This window comes from Mobula hypostoma, chromosome X1 (genome assembly GCF_963921235.1).
Source record: "Mobula hypostoma chromosome X1, sMobHyp1.1, whole genome shotgun sequence".
Lineage (NCBI taxonomy): Eukaryota > Metazoa > Chordata > Chondrichthyes > Myliobatiformes > Myliobatidae > Mobula > Mobula hypostoma.
The window spans coordinates 70,733,509-70,758,302 of NC_086128.1; the positions used below are offsets into that span (position 1 = coordinate 70,733,509).

The 24,794-nt window shown below is 47.8% G+C and overlaps 1 protein-coding gene across 3 annotated transcripts in view; it reads right to left on the reverse strand.

Moving 5' to 3' along the window:
* psmc3ip (PSMC3 interacting protein) overlaps window positions 1-24,794 on the reverse strand; it is a 202,177-nt gene that overhangs the window by 7,366 nt on the left and 170,017 nt on the right. For all 3 annotated transcript variants that reach the window (XM_063036986.1, XM_063036984.1, XM_063036985.1), the window contains exons 5-8: window positions 20,416-20,527; window positions 12,584-12,729; window positions 2,211-2,264; window positions 342-401 (exon numbers count right to left, since the gene is read on the reverse strand). In XM_063036986.1, the coding sequence (XP_062893056.1) occupies window positions 342-401; window positions 2,211-2,264; window positions 12,584-12,729; window positions 20,416-20,527 (372 nt within the window). The remainder of the gene's footprint in view (window positions 1-341; window positions 402-2,210; window positions 2,265-12,583; window positions 12,730-20,415; window positions 20,528-24,794) is intronic.

Consider the following 24,794-nt stretch of genomic DNA (forward strand, 5'->3'; position numbering starts at 1 on the left):
CCAGTCAATTCTGCCCAACTCTCCTCTCATGCCTCTGTGAGTCCCTTTACTCCGCTGTAATACCGATGCATCTGACTTTAGCCTCTCCTTCTCAAACTGCAGGGTGAAATCGATCACATTATGATCACTGTCCCCTAATGGTTCCTTTCCCTTAAGCTCTCTAATCAATTCTGGTTCATTGCATTACTTTGTAGCTGGGTTCACCATAGGTCAGGAGACGTTACCTTGCCAGACACAGACCTATTATCCTCAATCACGGCGTGTGTAGCTGACTCTGAGCTGAGAGGAAGTCTCAGACCCAAGAGGCTACAGATACTGGAGTCGGGAGCAACACTACTTACAAAGAACTGCTTCTTGCTTTTGGGATACCCTTCCAGAATAGCGTCAATCAGATCTGTTGCCTGAACGGAAAGTAAAACATTTGCTGTTAATTCATGCGGCTCCAGCAGAAAACGGAATTCCCCTGTCTGACACCAAATCGAACGCCAGAAACTTAGTCACATAGCAGAATATCTCCTCCTACTTAATACTAACCTGCTGCAGATAATCCCATGGCCCTCCCTGAACTCACCATCTTCCATGTCTTTCTACCCCAGTTTACAAGATTTCTTTTTGGACCGTGCACACGTCAACTGGCTGCACATGTAGGTGATACCTTTGGACCGTAAGGGAATCTACTTTTTGATTCCTTCTCAGTAAATCTCTCCCCACCCCAGGTGCCTGATGCAATCTCCCGTAGAAATAGGAAAACGTGAACAACAGGTACATATGGACGAACTCATTCAAGTTATCCAGCAGACGTCTGCAGCCTTCTGTCCGGACCCAATTCAACATATCTGACACTTACCGACTTTCGTCACCCTTCCGCCAGAAACCTGAAACACAACCTTCAACAAATTCCACACACAAATCTCCCAGTCATCGATCTCACCAACGTTCACCCCCCCACACCAACCAGCAGCCCAACTCATCCCCCGTACAAATTCCACACTCAAATATTGATCTCCCAATCATCGATCTCACCAACATTCACCACCCCACCAGAAGCCCAACTTACTCCCCTGTACAAATAACACACATAAGAGTTGCTGGTGAACGCAGCAGGCCAGGCAGCATCTCTAGGAAGAGGTACAGTTGACGTTACGGGCCGAGACCCTTCGCCAGGACAGAGCATAGGTGTTCAGCGAATGCCAGAGAAAGCAGGATCTTCCAGTGGCCACACATTTTAATTCCACATCCCATTCCCATTCTGATATGTCTATCCACAGCCTCCTCGACTGTAAAGATGAAGCCACACTCAGGTTGGAGGAACAACACCTTATATTCCGTCTGGGTAGCCTCCAACCTGATTGCATGAACATTGACTTCTCTAACTTCCGCTAATGCCCCACCTCCCCCTCGTACCCCATCCGTTATTTATTTATATACACACATTCTTTCTCTCTCTCTCCATTTTCTCCCTCTGTCCCTCTGACTATACCCCTTGCCCATCCTCTGGGTTCCCCCCCTCCTCCTTTTCCTTCTCCCTGGGCCTCCTGTCCCATGATCCTCTCATATCCCTTTTGCCTATCACCTGTCCAGCTCTTGGCTCCATCCCTCCCCCTCCTGTCTTCTACCATTTCGGATCTCCCCCTCCCCCTTTCAAATCTCTTACTAGCTCTTCCTTCAGTTAGTCCTGACAAAGGGTCTCAGCCCGAAACGTCGACTGTACCTCTTCCTAGAGATGCTGCCTGGCCTGCTGCGTTCACCAGCAACTTTGATGTGTGTTCCTTGAAATTCCAGCATCTGCAGATTTCCTCATGTTTGCCCCTGTACAAATTCCACACACAAATGCCGATGTCCCAATCATTAATACTTAGCAACATTCACGCCCCCCACCAGAAGCCCAACTCACCCCTCTGTACAAATTACTCACACAAATGCCGATGTCCCAATCATTAATCTCACCAACGCTCACCACCCCACCAGAAACCCAACTCACCCCCCTGTACAAATTACTCACACAAATGCCGATGTCCCAATCATTAATCTCACCAACGCTCACCACCCCACCAGAAACCGAACTCACCCCCCCCGTACAAATTCCACACACAAATTCCGATGTCCCAATCATTAATCTCACCAACGCTCACCACCCCACCAGAAACCGAACTCACCCCCCCCGTACAAATTCCACACACAAATGCCGATGTCCCAATCATTCATCTCACCATTCTCTTTCTTTTCCGCCACTCTTTTACGAACCGCTTCCGCTCATTGTAAACCTGGTCAGAAGAGGGTAGGTGGATGAACAGAGAGTTAAGTCTTCATTTCTATTTCAGTTGCAACCTGTTCCCACATCACTCACTTCCTAATCAAATCTGTAACCATCTAAAGCTAACAGATATCCCTGGTTACTGGACAGGTGACCCACTGTCCCTCTACAACACAATTGTACTCCAGCCTGTCTAAATACATCGACATCTCTGCCCTGGAACTACCTCTTATTCATCACTACACAGCTTCCACTTTGTTATTTTGGTTCCTTGAGGTTGTCATAGCCAGGGGTAATAGGGAAAAGTTCCCACTATCTATTGTGCACTTGAAATAGCCTCTGACAACCAAGTCCAGCTTCTGGCCTTCAAGTGTGGCTTCGCTACTAAGCCCGGCTGAACTGTTTTTACTGACGGAAGGGGGGAAAGGCAGCTTAAGACCGGTTGCTTCAGACAGATGAGGCTTGGCAGCCAAGGTTGCCAGCTCACCTAGAAGGTAAACTCTGATCTCCGACCTCAGCTGCCCTGCAGCTACACCCACTCATGAGGGAGGCTTCCGGAGTAAAGCCCGAGGGAAAAGTCCGGAAGCTGGGAGCCCCCGAGGCAGTCCTACGTTGGGTCAGCGCCGACTGGCAACTCCTGCTGGTGCCACACTGTGTCGGCCTCTGCAGTTCGTTTGCATCCATCAGCTGAGTGGAAAGAGAGAGACTGCACAGCCTGCCTCTTAATATCGTACTGTCAAGGCTTGCATAGCAGTAAACATCTCGAATGACATATCCATACTCATAGTCACACTTTATTGATCCCAGGGGAAATTGGTTTTCGTTACAGTTGCACCATAAATAATTAAATAGTAATAGAACCATAAATAGTTAAATAGTAATATGTAAATTATGCCAGTAAATTATGAAATAAGTCCAGGACCAGCTTATTGGCTCAGGGTGTCTGACCCTCCAAGGGAGGAGTTGTAAAGTTTGATGGCCACAGGCAGGAATGACTTCCTATGACGCTCTGTGTTGCGTCTCGGTGGAATGAGTCTCTGGCTGAATGTACTCCTGTGCCCAACCAATACATTATGTAGTGGATGGGAGACATTGTCCAAGATGGCACGCAACTTAGACAGCATCTTCTTTTCAGACACCACCGTCAGAGAGTCCAGTTCCATCCCCACAACATCACTGGCCTTACGAATGAGTTTGTTGATTCTGTTGGTGTCTGCTACCCTCACCCTGCTGCCCCAGCACACAACAGCAAACATGATCGCACTGGCCACCACAGACTCGTAGAACATCCTCAGCATCGTCCGGCAGATGTTAAAGGACCTCAGTCTCCTCAGGAAATAGAGACGGCTCTGACCCTTCTTGTAGACAGCCTCAGTGTTCTTTGACCAGTCCAGTTTATTGTCAATTCGTATCCCCAGGTATTTGTAATCCTCCACCATGTCCACACTGACCCCCTGGATGGAAACATCCGTAGCTGACACCAATCAATGGAGGGGCATCAGACATTTTGTACAGCCCTCAATCTCCACAATTGTTGTTGTTTACAATTACACACCCTTCATCTACATTTGCCACAAGCTCTCTTGGCCCAGTGGGCAGAACAAGATCCCATTTATTTCATTCAGAGATACAGCTGAGTAACAGGCCTGACGAGCCCGCGCCACCCAATTGACCAATTAACCCCCCCCCCCCAACCGGTACATCTGCGGATCATGGGCAGAAACCAGAGCACCCGAAGGAAACCCACGCGGTCACGGGGAGAAGGTACAAACAGAGCGGTGGGGGATCGAACCTGGGTCGCCGGCACTGTAACACTCAGAGATTACGTTATCTCGCCGCTTCTATTGTTCTGTTCCGATTACACCACAAGACACAGGAGCACAATTAGGCCATTCAGCCCATCGAGTCTGCTCCCCCATTCCATCACAGCTGATTTATTACCCCTCTCAACCCCATTCTGCTGCCTTCTCCCTGTGAGCTTTGGCACGCAGACTAATCAGGAACCTATCAACCTCTGCTTTAAACACTACTGTGAAATTTGTTGTGTGTCAGCAGTACGCTGCAATATATAAAAACTGTTAATTACAGTAAGTAAATACATCTATTTTAAAAATTAAATAAGTAGTCCAGTTGTGTTCACGGGTTCAATGTCCATTTAGAAATCGGATGACAGAGGGGAAGAAGCTGTTCCTGAATCGTTGAGTGTGTGTCTTCAGGCTCCTGTACCTCCTCCCTGATGGTAATAATGAGAAGAGGGCACGTCCTGGGTGATGAGGGTCCGTAATGATGGACGCTGCCTTTTGAGGTACCACTCCTCGAAGATGTCCTGGGCACTCTGGAGGCTGGTACCCATGAAGGACCTGGCTGTTTACAGCCCTCTGCAGCTGACTTCCATCCTGTGCAGGAGCCCACACCAGACGGCGATGCAACCAGTTGGAAAGCTCTCCACAGCACATCTCTAGAAATCTGCCACCGTCTCGGGTGAGATACCACACATCTCCTCAAACTCAAAATGGAATAGAGCTGCTGTCGTGCCTTCTTTGTAAATGACTCGATATGTTGGGCCCGGGACAGGTCCTCAGAGATGCTGACACCCAGGAACTTGAAATTGCTCACTCTTTCCATTTCAATGCCCTCTTGGTGTGTGTTCTCTCGTCTTACCCTTTCTGAAGTCCACAATCGGTTCTTGGGTCTCACTGACGTTGAGTGCCAGGTTGTTGCTGCGACACCACTCAACCAGCTGATCTACCTCACTCCTGCACGCCTTCTCGTCACCGTCTGAAATTCAGCTAACAATGGCTGTGTTGTCAGCAAGTTTATAGATGGTTTTTGAGCTGTGCCTAGCCACACAGCCATGGGTGTAGAGAGAGAAGAGCAGTGGGCTAAGCACGCATCCTTGACTTCACTTATTAGGATTAAAATCCACCTGCCACTGATCAATAGCATCCTGCATTCAATCAACTCCGTCTCCTATTACCAAGTGATTTTTATATCCAGTTTGCCAATGTGATTTGGAACCTTTTGGATCACCTGGGACTTCAAAGGTCTCACTGGAGGGCCATCTCTGGAGGGAGGAGCGGAACAATGACGCCGGAGGGCGACTTCTTCCAGTTCTTCTGCGAAACAGATTAAATGAATCTCTTTAATGCTTCTTCTTTCCTTTTCAAGGAGGCTGGGGTTCTGTGGGAGTCCGTGATCTACAGCTGGACTCAAAACTGCAGTTCTTCACGCTCCTAGAACATGCTGGGCGGGCCGGCGTTTTTGATATCGCTAGGGGAAGCCTGGAAGGTGTGCGCTTCTGTGGTGTGGCTGTGCAGACGATCCGGTTCCTCACCGGTGTCACGAGAGGTCAGAACGTTGAGGTTGAGATTGAGATTGAGATTGAGATTGAGAGATTGAGAGATTGAGAGATTGAGAGAGAGATTGAGAGATTGAGAGAGAGAGAGAGAGAGATAGAGATAGAGAGAGAAAGAGAGAGAGAGAGACAGACAGACAGACAGAGAGAGAGACGGAGACGGAGACAGAGACAGAGACAGAGAGAGACAGAGACAGAGAGAGAGAGAGAGAGAGAGAGAGAGATTGAGAGAGAGAGAGAGATAGAGATAGAGAGAGAAAGAGAGACAGACAGACAGACAGAGAGAGAGACGGAGACAGAGAGAGAGAGAGAGAGAGAGAGAGAGAGAGAGAGACAGACAGACAGGCAGAGACAGGAACAGAGAGAAAGAGAGGGAGGGGAGAGAGAGGGAGGGGAGAGAGAGGGAGGGGAGAGAGAGGGAGGGGAGAGAGAGGGAGGGGAGAGAGAGGGAGGGGAGAGAGAGGGAAGGAGGAGGGAGAGAGGGAAGGAGGAGGGAGAGAGGGACACACACACACACATACAGTGGCATGTCAAACTGTTGGGTGAACAGTGGTTTTGATGAACTCTGGATCATGGTCCCCTTTGGGACTTTGCTATTGCTTGCATGGGCTGATGCTTTTGCTGAGGCAGGTGAGAGAAGGGTTGAAGCTGCTTGTGTGTGGGAAGGGAGGGGGGCTTTGGTGTTGTAACGTTTTACTGTCATTCATTCTTTGGGGTTTTTCTTCTGTTTCGAGGATGTCAGTGAAGAGTAAGAACGGCAGGTTGTACACTGTATACATTCTCTGATATTAAATGGAACCACTGACCCATTAGATTACGTCATTTGCATTGCCTTCATCAACACATTTGGTTACCTCTCCGCAAAGTTAAATCAAACTTGTCAGTCGGGATCTTTCCCTGTAATAAATTCACACAGACGATCTTTAACCAATCCCCAGGCAGATAATCCTGATCCTCAGAGTTCCCCCCCGCTGCCCCAAATAGCTTCTCTGCCAAGTATGGGCAGCACAGTAGTGTAGTGGTTGGCACAACGTTTTACAGTACCAGTGACCCGGGTTCAATTCCCATCACACGGTAGTGTAGTGGTTAACACAACGTTTTACAGTCCCAGTGACTGGGTTCGATTCCCATCACACGGTAGTGTAGTGGTTAACACAACGTTTTACAGTACCAGTGACCCGGGTTCGATTCCCATCGCACGGTCGTGTAGTGGTTAACACAACGTTTCACAGTCCCAGTGACTCAGGTTCGATTCCCATCGCACGGTAGTGTAGTGGTTAACACAACGTTTTACAGTCCCAGTGACCCGGGTTCAATTCCCATCACACGGTAGTGTAGTGGTTAACACGTTCTACAGTACCAGCAACCCGGGTTCGATTCCCATCACACGGTAATGTAGTGGTTAACACAATGTTTTACAGTACCAGTGACCCGGGTTCGATTCCCATCGCACGGTAGTGTAGTGGTTAACACAACGTTTTACAGTCCCAGTGACCCGGGTTCGATTCCCATCACACGGTAGTGTAGTGGTTAACACAACGTTTTACAGTACCAGTGACCCGGGTTCGATTCCCATCACACGGTAGTGTAGTGGTTAACACAACGTTTTACAGTCCCAGTGACCTGGGTTCGATTCCCACCGCACGGTAGTGTAGTGGTTAACACAATGTTTTACAGTACCAGTGACCCGGGTTCGATTCCCATCGCACGGTAGTGTAGTGGTTAACACGTTTTACAGTACCAGTGACTCAGGTTCGATTCCCATCACACGGTAGTGTAGTGGTTAACACAACGTTTTACAGTACCAGTGACCCGGGTTCGATTCCCATCACACGGTAGTGTAGTGGTTAACACGTTTTACAGTACCAGTGACCCGGGTTCGATTTCCACCGCACGGTAGTGTAGTGGTTAACACAACGTTTTACAGTCCCAGTGACCCGGGTTCGATTCCCATCACACGGTAGTGTAGTGGTTAACACATTTTACAGTACCAGCAACCCGGGTTCGATTCCCATCACACGGTAATGTAGTGGTTAACACAATGTTTTACAGTACCAGTGACTCAGGTTCGATTCCCACCGCTGTCTGTCATTCTCTCGGTAGAATGTGTGGGTTTCCTCAGGATGCCCTTGTTCCAAAGACGTACCAGTTGGTAGGTTAAACGGTCATTGTGAACTGTCCCGTGATTTAGGTGAGGGTTAAAATCTGGGGCTGCTGTGCGATGCCGCTCAAAGTATGTTAGACAGACTGGCCTGTAAGTACCTGGCTTATCCAGCTGAGCACCTTGCTGTCTTCAAATGTACTGACCATGCTCGTAGCTCTTAAGAGAGTTACAAATCTGTTCAGGCCATGTAATTTTCTCCCATGGCTCACACTGCAGCCTTGGGCACATCTCATCAAACCCTGGGGATTTATCCACCTCTCACGAAACAGTCCACAACCTTGCCGTGGTTTGCTCTCTTGCGTGCCTCAGTGACCCGGAGAGCTACGTCGGCTGGAGTCAGGGCCTTGTGCTTCGGCTCTTGGGAGGGTCACCCATGCCAAACTGGTCAAAGGGTAGAGGTCAGACTGAGAGAGGTCCACCGGTCCTCCTGGTTTGGGGGGGGTTCAGCTCTGGGCCAACAACCCTGACTGGTCAAACAAAATTGTTACGGAACTAGCAATGAGGAATCCTTCTGTGTGTGTGTGCGACGGTATTCCTGAGTCTCCATCATGTGGAAACCAAGAGGAAACGTGCTGAAGGAAACCCTAAACAGCCCCAGAGAGGGAGGACCTTCACTGCTGTCCTAAACACCAGAGATGTCAAGGGGGGTAACACACACACAAAACACAGTATTGCTCCAAACTTCGGGAGGAGTAGAAAAGGATATGGCACAGATTAGATGGGACAAGAGGACAGACTTCTTTGCTGTATTGTTGTACGACTCTGTGATACATGGGTTTATTTTGACAAACTGGTTTATTGCCGTCAAATTGATGGCACACGATGGAAAAAACTTTGTTTTGGGCGCCATCCATACATCGGTGAGATAAAACAAGGGAAAACAACAACAGAAAGCACATAAAAAGTGTTTGGTTCCAGAGAAAGTGCCGTACAGGTGGATAAATGACAAAAGAGGTAGCTGAAGAGGTTGTGGAGACATTATGGAATGGAAAATTGCGAAGTCACTCCACTCTTCAAGAAGGAAGGGAGGCAGAAGAAAGGAAATTATAGGCCAGTTAGTCTGACCTCAGTGGTTGAGAAGATGTTTGAGATAATGATTCAGTTTAATTTCAGGGAGTGTATACAGTATACAACCTGGAATTCTTACTCTTTACAGAGGTACACGAAACAGGAAACCCCAAAGAATGGGTGACAGTAGTACCAGTACCACAAAGACCATGCCCCCATACATAAGCGGGAGCATCGCCCCCCCCAGAGTAGAAGAACCACTCCCCCTCCCTCACCATGCAAGCAATAGCAAATGTCCCATAATCGAGAGTCCATCAAAAACTACAGTCCATCACACAGCACCTTGGTATCTCAGACGGTCTCCCTCTCTCTCACCAGCGAGGGAAAGAGAAATCGCTCCTGCAACAACACCCAGATGTTGGAGTCGACTGTTAAAGACCCTGAAAGTTGCCTCACAGGTGGATAGGGTAGTTAAGAAAGCTTATGGGGTGTTAGCTTTCATAAGTCGAGGGATAGAGTTTAAGAGTCGGGAGGTAATGATGCAGCTCTATAAAACTCTGGTTAGGCCACACTTGGAGTACTGTGTCCAGTTCTGGTCACCTCACTATAGGAAGGATGTGGAAGCATTGGAAAGGGTACAGAGGAGATTTACCAGGATGCTGCCTGGTTTAGAGAGTATGCATTATGATCAGAGATTGAGAGAGCTAGGGCTTTACTCTTTGGAGAGGAGGAGGATGAGAGGAGACATGATAGAGGTGTACAAGATAATAAGAGGAATAGATAGAGTGGATAGCCAGCGCCCCTTCCCCAGGGCACCACTGCTCAATACAAGAGGACATGGCTTTAAGGTAAGGGGTGGGAAGTTCAAGGGGGATATTAGAGGAAGGTTTTTTACTCAGAGAGTGGTTGATGCGTGGAATGTGCTGCCTGAGTCAGTGGTGGAGGCAGATACACTAGTGAAATTTAAGAGACTACTAGACAGGTATATGGAGGAATTTAAGGTGGGGGGGGTTATATGGGAGGCAGGGTTTAAGGGTCGGCACAACATTGTGGGCCGAAGGGCCTGTACTATTCTATGTGTTCTGGAATGCATCTGGCACACCTTTTTAACAAGCTGATTAATTAGGTGCCGCCCAGGGTGATTTGAGTCTCTCTGGAGTTTACAAAGAATGTAAAAAAAAAATCCAGTGAGTGGATTTAACAACGCAAACACGAGGAAATCTGCAGATGCTGGGATTTCAAGCAACACACAACTTTTCAAGCAACAGCAACTTTTATGTGTGTTGCAGTGGATTTAACAAGCTGTTTTCGCCCACGGAACGGCCGCTCACTGGATGTTTCTGAGTTACTCAAATCACCCTGGGTGGCACCTAATTAACTAGCTTGCTTATTTCGGCATTTTTCTTAAAGATGTGCCGGACGCGTTCCAGAGAGCTCCGACTACCACCGCGCCCCTGCCTCTGACAAGGTGCCGCACGTGAGGCCACTTAACGAGATCAGAGCCCAATCAGGAAAGATACCAGCACGGGTGGAAGACTGGGTGACCTGCAGAAGGCAAAGAGTCGGAATAAAGGGGAGATATTCCAGTTGGCTGCCGGTGACGAGTGATGTTCCACAGGAGTCTGTGTTAGGACCACTCCTTTTCACGTTATTTGTCAGTGATTTGGATGAGGGAATTGATGGCCTGTGGTCGAGTTTGCGGGCGATACAAAAACAGGCAGAGGGGCAGGTAATGCTGGGGTAGCAGCGCGTCTGCAGAAGGACTTAGATTGGGGGAATGGGCAAAGAAGTGGCAGGTGAAAATATAGCATTGGGTGTGTGTGGTCCTGCACTTTGATACAAGGAATAAAAGCACAAGTCTGTTTAGAAAATTCAGAAATCAGAGCTGCAGAGAGACTTGGGAGTCCTAAGGTTAACTTGCAGGTTTAGTCACTGGTGTTACATACTTCATGGATATCTTGTGACTGTCTGTGGTCACATGATGTAATTTGCCCGCCGATGTGAGGTCACGTGATGACCTGTTCTCACTCGGTATATAAGTGTAGACCCCTGGTGACGCAGTTACTTTTCAGTTAGATCGCCAGTCAGATACTCCGCTATGCTGCTTATTAATCTCACGACGCAGTATAGTTTTAAAACGGAGTTTTACTGTCTATTGTAAGGTACAGAAGTGCTGGGCTGGCAGTTTGACCAATAGCTGCCAGATTTGTTGACGTACCTTTTCAGTAGTATTGGAGAGTGAAGACGGGAAACTGAAGGAGTCGTTCGACGGTTTTTGGAGAATCGACCATTATTGAATTCGTTCAAGCAAGATTGATCTGCATGAGATAACCTCTGCTAAAAGCAGCAGAAAAGGTTGTGCAGTATCTCGTCTACGGAGGAAAGAAGGCAGTGCCTTTAAACCATTTTATTTCCGTTGTTGTGAATCCTGCGGGCAAGGCAGGTTCCGGCTGGGATGAGCCGTGATGTCATGCCTTCGAGGAATTCTTTACTTCGGGAAAGTCTCTCCTAATTGACTAATCTCTCGGACTTTCGAATTTACCATTCTAAGAACTGTGTTTGAATTTACCACTTTAAGAACTGTTTTTGCATTTATCGCTTTGAGAACGAATACCGAGTGGCGGTTTGTTAAATGGCCGCATAGCAGTTTACTTCCGGTTAAGATGTTTCGTTTATCTTTTTTATATTGAGCAGAGTTTAATAAATGTTTGATTGTTTTTATAAAGCCTGACTCAATTCTATATCCATTGTTGCCAGTCACGTGACAGTGGCAAGGGAGGCAAATGCAATGATAGCTTTTGTTTCGAGAGGACTAGAATAGGATGTCAGGCTGAGGCTTTGTAAGACACTGGTGAGGCCTCACTTGGAGTTTTGTGAGCAACTTTGGGCCCCTTATCGTTCAGGCATAGGAGAGGGCCTGGAGGCAATTCAGAATGATCCCAGGAATGAAGGGGTTAACAGGGGAGTGTTTGATGGATCTGGGCCTGCACTCACTGGAGTTTAGAAGAATGGGGGGGGGGGGAGATCTCATTGAAACTTATTGAATATTGAAATGTCTAGGTAGATTGAACATGGGGTGGATGTTCTTCACATACTGGGGGAGTCTAGGACCAGAGGGCACGGCCTCCGAATAGAGGGACGTCCACTTAGAACAGAGACGAGAATTTCTTTAGTCAGAGGGTGGTGAATCTGTGGAATTCATTGCACAGACAGCTGTGGAGGCCTGGTCATTGGGTGTATTTGAAGCACAGACTGACAGGTTCTTGATCAGTCAGGGTGTGAAGGTTAGAGGGAGAAGGCAGGAGAATGGGGTTGAGCGGGTTAATAAATCAGCCATGATGGAATGGCAGAGCAGACTCGATGGGCCAATTGGCCCTAATTCTGCTCCTGTGTCTTATACGGTATAAAGCCAGATGTGGTAGATTATGAGATCAAGACTCCACCTTATCATACAATGTAATCTCTTCTCTCTTTTTCCATTCCTCATTCCGGCTCCCCTCCCACCCCTTCTCCTCTCCTCGTCTGCCTACCACCTCCCTCTGCTGCCCCCTCCTCCATCGTTTTCTCCCACAGTCCACTCCCCTCTCCTATCAGATTCCCTCTTCACCAATCACCTCCCAGCTTCCTTACTACCGAAGTTAGGCCCACAGGCCGGCTGCCACTCTTTAAAGGGGAGGCTGGGGGCGGGTGGGGAGGGAGCTCGAGCTGATCTCTCATCCTCCTGTCAATTGGAACTCACTCGTGGCCAGCAAAGATATTTTAAAAACAACTTAACCTAGATCCCCCAGAATAACGCCTTCACCTGCTCCTTCTCCTCTGGGGTCACATGATTGCTCGTAGATTTGATCTTCTGCAGTCTCGCCTGGTAAGATGCACATTCTTGCTTTAAGGCTGCAATTTCTGCCGACATCTCTTCAGTCGTCATCGAATTACTGAGCACCTTAAGTTCTAATCCGGACAGAAAATAGGTTAAAGTCCATCTCCATCTCATAAGGTAGACATAAATGTACAGGTATACCCAAGTACATCATACAGTAAGGAACAGACACACCCTGTCCAGCAAATGTCTGACTAATCTCCAGCTACACAACGTCTACAATCTAAATTCAGACCCAGAATAGGTTAACGTCCATCAGAAACATACAAGATACCAAGTCCATCAGCATACAGTATGGAACAGAAACACCCTGTACGGCGAAGATCCCACTAAAATCCAGCTACACAATAACCACAACCCAAGATACATGCTTTGTTCAGTGTGTACTGCCTTGGGATTTTGAGATGAAAATGCACAGTTCAATATCCTTTCCATGTGAAAGTGGACGCCCTTGTCAGAAACACTTTGTGCGTCTCTGAAACCTGTTGGTTTTTTGTTTTGAAGTGGTGAGAGGGGAGTGGATCTTACTGGAGAAGATTCAACAGGACAGGATTGATGAGTTACCTGGAAAACCATGGCTTAGTTAGGGACAGTCAGTGTCGCTGTGTGGGGCAGGTCATGTCTTACTACAGTTTACATGGATATCGAGAGGCTGAACGAGTATGTCAAGAGGCCCAGTATGTCAGCACCACTTGAGATCCTCAGCAAGCTGGAAAATTCAATACAGAATTGGCTCTGTGATGGAAGACGGGTGTGGGCGGCGACAGGAGAGGGGTGTGGGGGGGGGGTTGACGAGAGATGGCAGACTTTTTTTAAACATGTAGAGTTTAAGTGTGATAAATGTGAAGGGATCCATTTTGAGGAGATTAATGAGGACAGATCCCAAGCCCGGAGAGGAGGAGGGCTGGGTGTGGGGGGCTGAGCAACGCCTGCCCCGTAAAAACTCAGAGCCACAGAAATGCCAAAGTCCCCATCTCTGGGAGAGGAACAAAGTCGTGTAGTGAAAGCAGAAGTTAACCTTCGGCTCAGGACAGACAGAGGGCTTTGGCAAGCTGCTGACAGCTGCCTTTGTCCCAGAAGGAGTTAAAGGCTTAAGAGGAAGAGGATTGGGACCAGGACACGTACCAGGAATAGCAGGAACAGCAGCACCATGGTGTGTCAGGGGGTTCATAGGTGTCTAATTAGTCAGGGTGTCAAGGGTTACGGGGAGAGGGATAATATATCAGCATGGATGAATGGTAGGGCAGACGCAATGGGCCTAATCCAGCATCGTATGTTCTCCCCAGATAAGATGCCTGAACTTGGTGGCAGAGACAGATAACGTGGTTAAGAAAGAGTTGGGATGGCTGGCAGGGCACTAAGTACAGGACGAGGCGGGTTATGCTCCTACTTTATAACAACAATGGAGGACAGCGTACAATTCTGAAAAATTAAGAAAGAAGAATAAAATGAGGGTGCAGAGGAGATTCATGAAGACGTTGCCCGAGATGGAGCAATGTAATTCATTACTTTATTCAGAGATTGAGTGGAACCAGACCCTCTGGCCCTTTGAGCTGCTCAGCCTAGCAACCCACTGATTTAACCCTGGCCGAATCACGAGACGGATACAATGACCAATTAGCCTACCAACCTCCAGAGGCTTCAGAGTGCGGGAGGAAACCGGAGACTCCGGAGGAAACCCACGGGAAGGAACGGACACACTTGCTCACAGACGACACAGGAATTGAACTCTGACCGCCCCGAGCTGGCATTGCGTCGCCCTAACCCTTACATTACCACGGAGCCCCAGTTATGGGAGACCGGAGGAAGTGAAGAGAGGGCATGAGGGGCAGAGATGGGGTAGCCTGAGAGGATCTGTCAGGAATGTGATGAGGGGCCAGAAATTCAGAGAGGATGGAAGGAAGTCGTTCATCACCCGGACGAAATACCTCCACAAGCACTTCAATCACCCGGGGATCGAAGGCTACAGGCCACGTGTTGGAAGGTGGGATAAAACGCTGACGGGAGCCCACTGGACAGTGCAGCCCGGACCACTGGCTCATGAGGAACCACCTCCCCCATTCTTTCTGTTCAGACCGCTTCACATTCCAGATATTTCCAACAGCACGCCCCCCCCAGCCTTCTCTCTAACGACGATCCCAGTCCCTCTCACCGATCCAAGTGATCCAACTGTGCTCCTTCCCCCACATGAATCACTTCTGAAAATCTTTGCTGACTTCTCTGATGTCTGGTCAGGGGGAAATAAAATTGAAGGCAGTACACAGCTTCCGCCACCAGGGGTCAGGCAGCTGCTTTATAAAGAAATACCGCGACTTGACAAGACCTTCCGATCCAATGCTGCCTGTTTTCAGAGGGGTAGTCCACCCTTCGGACTACTGTACCTGTCTGCTCTTACTCCCGAGCGACAATCCCACACCTGATTTTATTCCCGACGTTACTTACAGACAATCCTGCATCTGTTTTTATTCCCCACGTTACCTACAGACAATCCTGCATCTGTTTTTATTCCCCACGTTACCTACAGACAATCCTGCATCTGTTTTTATTCCACACGTCCCCCCCTCCGGATAATCACTGATTAAATATAATCACTGTCCCCCCCTCCGGATAATCACTGATTGAATATAATCACCGTTTCCCCCCTCCGGATAACCACTGATTAAATATAATCACTGTCCCCCCCTCCGGATAATCACTGATTAAATATAATCACCGTTTCCCCCCCTCCGGATAATCGCTGATTAAATATAATCACTGCCCCCCCTCCCCCCTCCGGATAATCACTGATTAAATATAATCACCGTTTCCCCCCTCCGGATAATCACTGATTAAATATAATCACCATTTCCCCCCTCCGGATAACCACTGATTAAATATAATCACTGTCCCCCCCTCCGGATAATCACTGATTAAATATAATCACCGTTTCCCCCCCTCCGGATAATCGCTGATTAAATATAATAATCGCTGATTAAATATAATCACTGTCCCCCCCTCCCCCCTCCGGATAATCACTGATTAAATATAATCACTGTCCCCCTCCCCCCCGGATAATCACTGATTAAATATAATCACCGTTTCCCCCCCTCCGGATAATCACTGATTAAATATAACCACTGTTCCCCCCCCTCCGGATAATCACTGAATAAATATAATCACTGTCCCCCCTCCCGGATAATCACTGATTAAATATAATCACTGTCCCCCCCTCCGGATAATCACTGATTAAATATAATCACTGCCCCCCTCCCCCCCTCCGGATAATCACTGATTAAATATAATCACTGTCCCCCCCTTCCCCCTCCGGATAATCACTGATTAAATATAATCACTGTCCCCCCCTCCGGATAATCGCTGATTAAATATAATCACTGTCCCCCCCTCCCCCTCCGGATAATCACTGATTAAATATAATCACTGTTCCCCCCCCCCCCCCCCGGATAATCACATTAAATATAATCACTGTCCCCCCTCCTCCCCCCGGATAATCACTGATTAAATATAATCACTGTTCCCCCTCCCCCCCGGATAATCACATTAAATATAATCACTGTCCCCCCTCCCCCCTCCGGATAACGACTGATTAAATATAATCACCGTTTCCCGCCCCCCGGATAATCACTGATTAAATATAATCACTGTCCCCCCCTCCTCCCCGGATAATCACTGATTAAATATAATCACTGTCCCCCCTCCCCCTCCGGATAATCACTGATTAAATATAATCACTGTCCCCCCCTCCCCCTCCGGATAATCACTGATTAAATATAATCACTGTCTTCCCCCCCCCGGATAATCACTGATTAAATACAATCACTGTCCCCCCTCCCCCTCCGGATAATCACTGATTAAATATAATCACTGTTTCCCCCCCCCCCGGATAATCACTGATTAAATATAATCACTGCCCCCCTCCCCCCTCCGGATAATCACTGATTAAATATAATCACTGTCCCCCATATAATCACTGTCCCCCCTCCCCCCCTCCGGATAATCACTGATAAAATATAATCACTGTCCCCCCTCCCCCCCTCCGGATAATCACTGATTAAATATAATCACTGTCCCCCCTCCCCCCCGGATAATCACTGATTAAATTTAATCACTGTCCCCCCTCCGGATAATCACTGATTAAATATAATCACTGTCTCCCCCTCCGGATAATCACTGATTAAATATAATCACTGTTTCCCACCCCGGATAATCACTGATTAAATATAATCACTGTTCCCCCCCCCCCGGATAATCACTGATTAAATATAATCACTGTCCCCCCCTCCCCCCCGGATAATCACTGATTAAATATAATCACTGTCCCCCCTCCCCCCCCGGATAATCACTGATTAAATATAATCACTGTTTCCCCCTCTCCCCCGGATAATCACTGATTAAATATAATCACTGTCCCCCCTCCCCCCCTCCGGATAATCACTGATTAAATATAATCACTGTCCCCCTCCCCCCCGGATAATCACATTAAATATAATCACTGTCCCCCCCTTCCCCCTCCGGATAATCACTGATTAAATATAATCACTGTACCCCCTCCCCCTCCGGATAATCACTGATTAAATATAATCACTGTCCCCCCTCCCCCTCCGGATAATCACTGATTAAATATAATCACTGTTTCCCCCCCCCCCCCGGATAATCACTGATTAAATATAATCACTGTTCCCCCCCCCGGATAATCACTGATTAAATATAATCACTGTCCCCCCTCCCCCCTCCGGATAATCACTGATTAAATATAATCACTGTCCCCCATATAATCACTGTCCCCCCTCCCCCCTCCGGATAATCACTGATAAAATATAATCACTGTCCCCCCTCCCCCCCTCCGGATAATCACTGATTAAATATAATCACTGTCCCCCCTCCCCCCCGGATAATCACTGATTAAATTTAATCACTGTCCCCCCCTCCGGATAATCACTGATTAAATATAATCACTGTCCCCCCCTCTCCCCCGGATAATCACTGATTAAATATAATCACTGTCCCCCCTCCCCCCCCGGATAATCACTGATTAAATATAATCACTGTTTCCCCCTCTCCCCCGGATAATCACTGATTAAATATAATCACTGTCCCCCCTCCCCCTCCGGATAATCACTGATTAAATATAATCACTGTCCCCCCTCCCCCCCGGATAATCACATTAAATATAATCACTGTCCCCCCTTCCCCCTCCGGATAATCACTGATTAAATATAATCACTGTCCCCCCCTCTCCCCCGGATAATCACTGATTAAATATAATCACTGTCCCCCCTCCCCCCCCGGATAATCACTGATTAAATATAATCACTGTTTCCCCCTCTCCCCCGGATAATCACTGATTAAATATAATCACTGTCCCCCCTCCCCCCCTCCGGATAATCACTGATTAAATATAATCACTGTCCCCCCTCCCCCCCGGATAATCACATTAAATATAATCACTGTCCCCCCCTTCCCCCTCCGGATAATCACTGATTAAATATAATCACTGTCCCCCCCTCCCCCCTCCGGATAATCACTGATTAAATATAATCACTGTTCCCCCCCCGGATAATCACTGATTAAATATAATCACTGTTTCCCCCTCTCCCCCGGATAATCACTGATTAAATATAATCACTGTCCCCCCCCTCCGGATAATCACTGATTAAATATAATCACTGTCCCCCCTCCCCCCTCCGGATAATCACTGATTAAATATAATCACTGTCCCCCCTCCCCCCTCCGGATAATCACTGATTAAATATAATCACTGTTTCCCCCTCTCCCCCGGATAATCACTGATTAAATATAATCACTGTCCCCCCTCCCCCCCGGATAATCACTGATTAAATATAATCACTGTCCCCCCCTCCGGATAATCACTGATTAAATATAATCACTGTTCCCCCCCCGGATAATCACTGATTAAATATAATCACTGTTTCCCCCTCTCCCCCGGATAATCACTGATTAAATATAATCACTGTCCCCCCCCTCCGGATAATCACTGATTAAATATAATCACTGTCCCCCCTCCCCCCCTCCGGATAATCACTGATTAAATATAATCACTGTCCCCCCTCCCCCCTCCGGATAATCACTGATTAAATATAATCACTGTTTCCCCCTCTCCCCCGGATAATCACTGATTAAATATAATCACTGTCCCCCCTCCCCCCCGGATAATCACTGATTAAATATAATCACTGTCCCCCCCTCCGGATAATCACTGATTAAATATAATCACTGTCCCCCCCCGGATAATCACTGATTAAATATAATCACTGTTCCCCCCCCGGATAATCACTGATTAAATATAATCACTGTCCCCCCCCCCGATAATCACTGATTAAATATAATCACTGTCCCCCCTCCCCCCTCCAGATAATCACTGATTAAATATAATCACTGTCCCCCCCCGGATAATCACTGATTAAATATAATCACTGTCCCCCCCCGGATAATCACTGATTAAATATAATCACTGTTCCCCCCCTCCCCCCCGGATAATCACTGATTAAATATAATCACTGTCCCCCCTCCCCCCCGGATAATCACTGATTAAATATAATCACTGTTCCCCCCCCCGGATAATCACTGATTAAATATAATCACTGTCCCCCCCCCGGATAATCACTGATTAAATATAATCACTGTCCCCCCTCCCCCCCCGGATAATCACTGATTAAATATAATCACTGTCCCCCCCCGGATAATCACTGATTAAATATAATCACTGTCCCCCCCCCCGGATAATCACTGATTAAATATAATCACTGTCCCCCCCTCCCCCCCGGATAATCACTGATTAAATATAATCACTGTCCCCCCTCCCCCCCGGATAATCACTGATTAAATATAATCACTGTTCCCCCCCCGGATAATCACTGATTAAATATAATCACTGTCCCCCCCCCGGATAATCACTGATTAAATATAATCACTGTCCCTCCTCCCCCCCCGGATAATCACTGATTAAATATAATCACTGTCCCCCCCCGGATAATCACTGATTAAATATAATCACTGTCCCCCCCGGATAATCACTGATTAAATATAATCACTGTCCCCCCCTCCCCCCGGATAATCACTGACTAAATATAATCACTGTCCCCCCTCCCCCCCGGATAATCACTGATTAAATATAATCACTGTTTCCCCCCCCCGGATAATCACTGATTAAATATAATCACTGTCCCCCCCCCCGGATAATCACTGATTAAATATAATCACTGTCCCCCCTCCCCCCTCCGGATAATCACTGATTAAATATAATCACTGTTCCCCCCCGGATAATCACTGATTAAATATAATCACTGTCCCCCCCTCCCCCTCCGGATAATCACTGATTAAATATAATCACTGTCCCCCCCTCCCCCCTCCGGATAATGACTGATTAAATATAATCACTGTCCCCCCCTCCCCCCTCCGGATAATCACTGATTAAATATAATCACTGTCCCCCCCTCCGGATAATCGCTGATTAAATATAATCACTGTCCCCCCTCCCCCTCCGGATAATCACTGATTAAATATAATCACTGTTCCCCCCCCGCCGGATAATCACTGATTAAATATAATCACTGTCCCCCCCCGGATAATCGCTGATTAAATATAATCACTGTCCCCCCCCGGATAATGACGGGTTATATTACAGTCATCTATCAATCACCGGACACGCAGATGATCTCACTAGCTGCATGTGAGCAAAGGGGGGAAATCTCGCCAGGTTTGTATTGCCTCTGACACGGACGTCCCACGCCGCTTCCCACCTGCTTCCATCTGTCGGCAGCTCTGCTGAACGCTCTGGAACTTCTCGCTCAGCTCTCGGATCTGGTTATCGAGTGCCTTCAGGTCGGCTTCACCCACCGCCGTAAATTGACTCTAAACAGAATCAGACCGGACAAGAGTCAAACCACTGGGGAAACTGACAACCAGTTACTCGGTGCCGAGGGTGGGGAACGAGCCGATGGCTGGCCATGACTGGAGCCTATTCAAAGGGGCAGATCCGAGGCAGCGGGGAGCGAGCTGCTGATTTTTGACCGATTCAAGCACAGGGCCAGGTCGGGAAGGCTGGGGACGGGCCGATCGAGGCAGCGGGGGCCAGGTCTGAGAGCGCATCGAAGCGGCGGGGCCTGACTGGGAAGGTCAGGGTGTTGGGGTCAGAGGCAAGGGACGGGCAGGTTTTTGCAACTTCAGCCGACGGAAGGTGGAAGAGAGCGTGTCCGGGGTGGGGTGGGCGATTTAATATTGCTGGCTGCTTTACTGAGGCAGTGAGAAGCATAGACAGAGTCCTTGGAGGGGAGGAGGGAGAAGGGAGAAGGGAGGATGTTTGGGGTAGGTGAGGGTCTTTGATCGTGCTGAGGCAGTGAGGGGTACAGACAGAGTCCGTGGAATGTCTGGGGTAGGTGAGGGTCTTTGATCGTGAGGAGGCAGAGCCTGTGGAGGGGAGAAGGGAGAATGTCCGGGTAGGTGAAGGTCATTCCATACCAAGGCACAATGGATCCAGATTGGATGTTTTCTACGGTACGTCAATAGAACTGGTGTGGGTCGATGGGGACATGCCGAGTTCCTTTTGCCTCCTGAGGAAGCAGAGAGCTTTCCTGGCTGTGGTATCCTCGGGAGGAAAAGGGAGGCAGATGCCAGGTGTTGGCAGTGGTGATCAAGTGGATCCTTTGAGTAAATTTGCTGCTGTCAGGAACAGCGAAGATGGTAATCTAAGATTACAGCAGGATCAAGAACTTGGGAAGTGGGGCAAGGAATGGCAGAGGGTTTGAGCTACAAGGACATCTTTCCTGTCACATCGGAGGCAAAGAAAGTCTTTATCGATATAAACTCAAGAGGGATAAAGGAGGTGAACCGTCACCGTCCTTTTCCCCAGGGGAGGGGAGTCGAAAACTAGAAGACAGATTTAAGGTGAGAGGAGAAAGATTCGAAGGGGGATACAATGGAAAACACTTTCTTAGAGGGTGGTGGGTAGATACAATAATCTGTCAGAGAAAGCTGTAAAGGTGGGTCCAATTACAACATTTAGCAGGAAACCAAAGAAAGCTTTTGACACAATGGCCTCACAAATCAAAGTATGTGTACAGGAAATGGGATGTTATGTTGAAGCTGTATAAAACGCTAATTTGGGGTATTGTGTGCAGATCTGGTCACCTATCTACAGGAAAGATGTAAATAAGGTTGAAGGAGTACAGAGAAAATTTACAAGTATGATGCCAATTCTGGAGGACCTGAGTTATAAGTATTGAATAGGTTTGAACTTTATTCCTCGAAACACAAGATTAAGGGGAGATACGAGGGGTATATGATGATTATGAAGACACGCAGTCCTCTTTCATTGTCATTTAGTAATGCATGCATGTATAGATAGGGTATATGCAAGCTGATTTTTCCACTGAAGTTGGGTGGGACTACAAACAGAGGTCATTGGTTAAATGTGAAAGATGAAAAGTTTAAGGGGCACACGAGGGCAAACTTCTTCACTCAGAGGGTCATGAGCTGCCAACACAAATGGGAAAAAGATTCTGATAGTCTCTGCCTCTCAGAGAAAACCCAAGTTTGTTCAACCTTTCCTAATAGCTAAAACTCTCTAATGCAGGCAGCACCCTGGTAAACCTCCTGCACCCTCTCCAAAGTGTTCCCATCCCAACCAGAGGTGCGCACAATATTCCAGGCACAAACTAATCATAGCCCGAAGAGACCAAAAGTTCGAAGTCAAAGTGGAGTTTATTGTCATCTGCACAAGAGCAACGAAAAACCTACTTTCAAGAGCATCACAGGCAAATAGAATCAAACAGCATTCACAAGAAATTATACACAATTAAATCAAAAACGTCCGTTTTAGGTTGCGGGATCTAAGTGGTCACAGTGTTGCTAAAACGTAGTGATTAGGGTTGCCTTGGTTTGTTCAAGAGCCAAACAAGACCTTAAGACATAGCAGAAGAATTAGGCCATTAGGCTCACCAAATCTGGCCTGCCATTCTATCACAGCTGATTTATTATCCCTCTCAATCCTCATTCTCTGATAATCGCTGACACCCTGACTAATCAAGAACCGACCAACCTCCATCTTAAATATACTCAATGACTTGGTCTCCACATCCATCTGTGGCAATGGATTCCATAGATTCACCACCTTCTAGCTAAAGAAATTCCTCCTCATCTCTGTTCTAAATGGACATCCTTCTGTTATGTGGCTGTGTCCTCTGGTACCAGACTCCCCCACTATAGGAAACACCCTCTCCACATCCACTCTATCTGTGTCCTCTGATCCTAGACTCCCCCACTATAGGAAACACCCTCTCCACATCCACTCTATCTGTGTCCTCTGGTCCTAGACTCCCCCACTATAGGAAACATCCTCTCCACATCCACTCTATCTGTGTCCTCTGGTCCTAGACTCACCCACTATAGGAAACATCCTCTCCACATCCACTCTTTCTGTGTCCTCTGGTCCTGGACTCCCCGACTATAGGAAACATCCTCTCCACATCCACTCTATCTGTGTCCTCTGATCCTAGACTCCCCCACTATAGGAAACATCCTCTCCACATCCACTCTATCTGTGTCCTCTGGTCCTAGACTCCCCCACAATAGGAAACATCCTCTCCACATCCACTCTATCTGGGCCTTTTAACGTTCCATCAGTTTCATTCAGATACACCACCACCCATTCTTCTGAACTCCAGTGAGTACAGGCTGCGAGTTATCAAATGTTCCACAAACATTAGCAAAAGGATGAACTGAAGTAGCTGTTCCAGAACCTGCACCTCCCCCCTGATTGCAGCTGTGAGAAGACGTGGGAAAGCAGATGTGGGGACCTTTGACAAGGCAGCGCTCTGGTAGACACTAACAGTGGGGAGCGACGTTCCAGCACAGAAAACTACTTTCATAGAACAGAGAACAGTACAGCACAGGAACAGGCCGTTCGGCCCATCATGTTGTACCAAACCAGCTGAAAGAGCAAAACACTCATCCCTCCTCCCTACACCACGTCCATGTCCCTCCATCCTGACGAAGGGTCTTGGCCCAAAACGACAACTGTACCTCTTCCTATAGACGCTGCCTGGCCTGCTGCGTTCACCAGCACTTTTTACGTGTCTCTATTTAATGTAACCATGCAAGCCCGTGATGCTTATTCCTGCCTTGATCTCAGTAGACAACTAGATACTGAAGGTAATTCACACGAAGACTACATCTGCAGCATGTTACCACCCACACTGGACTCCCTATAATTCGCTTACCGACGACGGAACCGGTCTACCGATGACGCCACCACCACAGCTGTCTGGGCTGGTGTTTAAACTGACCAAACAACGGGACGGCAAAAGGCTCCAGCGCCCTGGAGAGAGGAGTGAACATTGCAGACAGCAAGCGAAAATCGCCCCTTGAAACCATAGAAACTACAGCACAGAAACAGGCCTTTTGGCCCTTCTTGGCTGTGCCGAACCATTTTCTGCCTAGTCCCACTGACCTGCACATGGATCATATCCCTCCATACACCTCCCATCCATGTATCTGTCCAATTTATTCTTAAATGTTAAAAAAGAACCCGCATTTACCACCTCGTCTGGCAGCTCATTCCATACTCCCATCACTCTCTGTGTGAAGAAGCCCCCCCTAATATTCCCTTTAAACTTTTCCCCTCTCACACTTAACCCATGTCCTCTGGTTTTTTTTCTCCCCTTGCCTCAGTGGAAAAAGCCTGCTTGCATTCACTCATCTTGACTCCGATCTGGGCCAGCGTTTAAATTGTAGAATTTGTCGAATGCCAGTGTGATCAGCTTGTGGGGGGAGAAACTGTTCTGGATTGGTATTTGCGTAATGAACCTGTTTTGATGAGGGAGCTTAATGTGAAGGAACACCTGGGAGGCAGTGGTGATGGACTTCACCCTGCAATTCGAGAGGGAGAAGCTGAAGTCAGATGCATCAGTGTAAGGGAATTACAGAGGCATGAGGAGCCGACTGAGTTGAATGGGAAAGAACACTGGCAGGGATGATGGCACAGCAGCAATGGCTGGAATTTCTGGGAGCAAGTTGGAAGGCGTGCGATAGATACATCCTGAAGAGGAAGTGGCGTTCCATAGGCAAAATGATACAACCGTGGCTCACAAGAGAAGTCAAAGCCAATATAATAGCCAAAGAG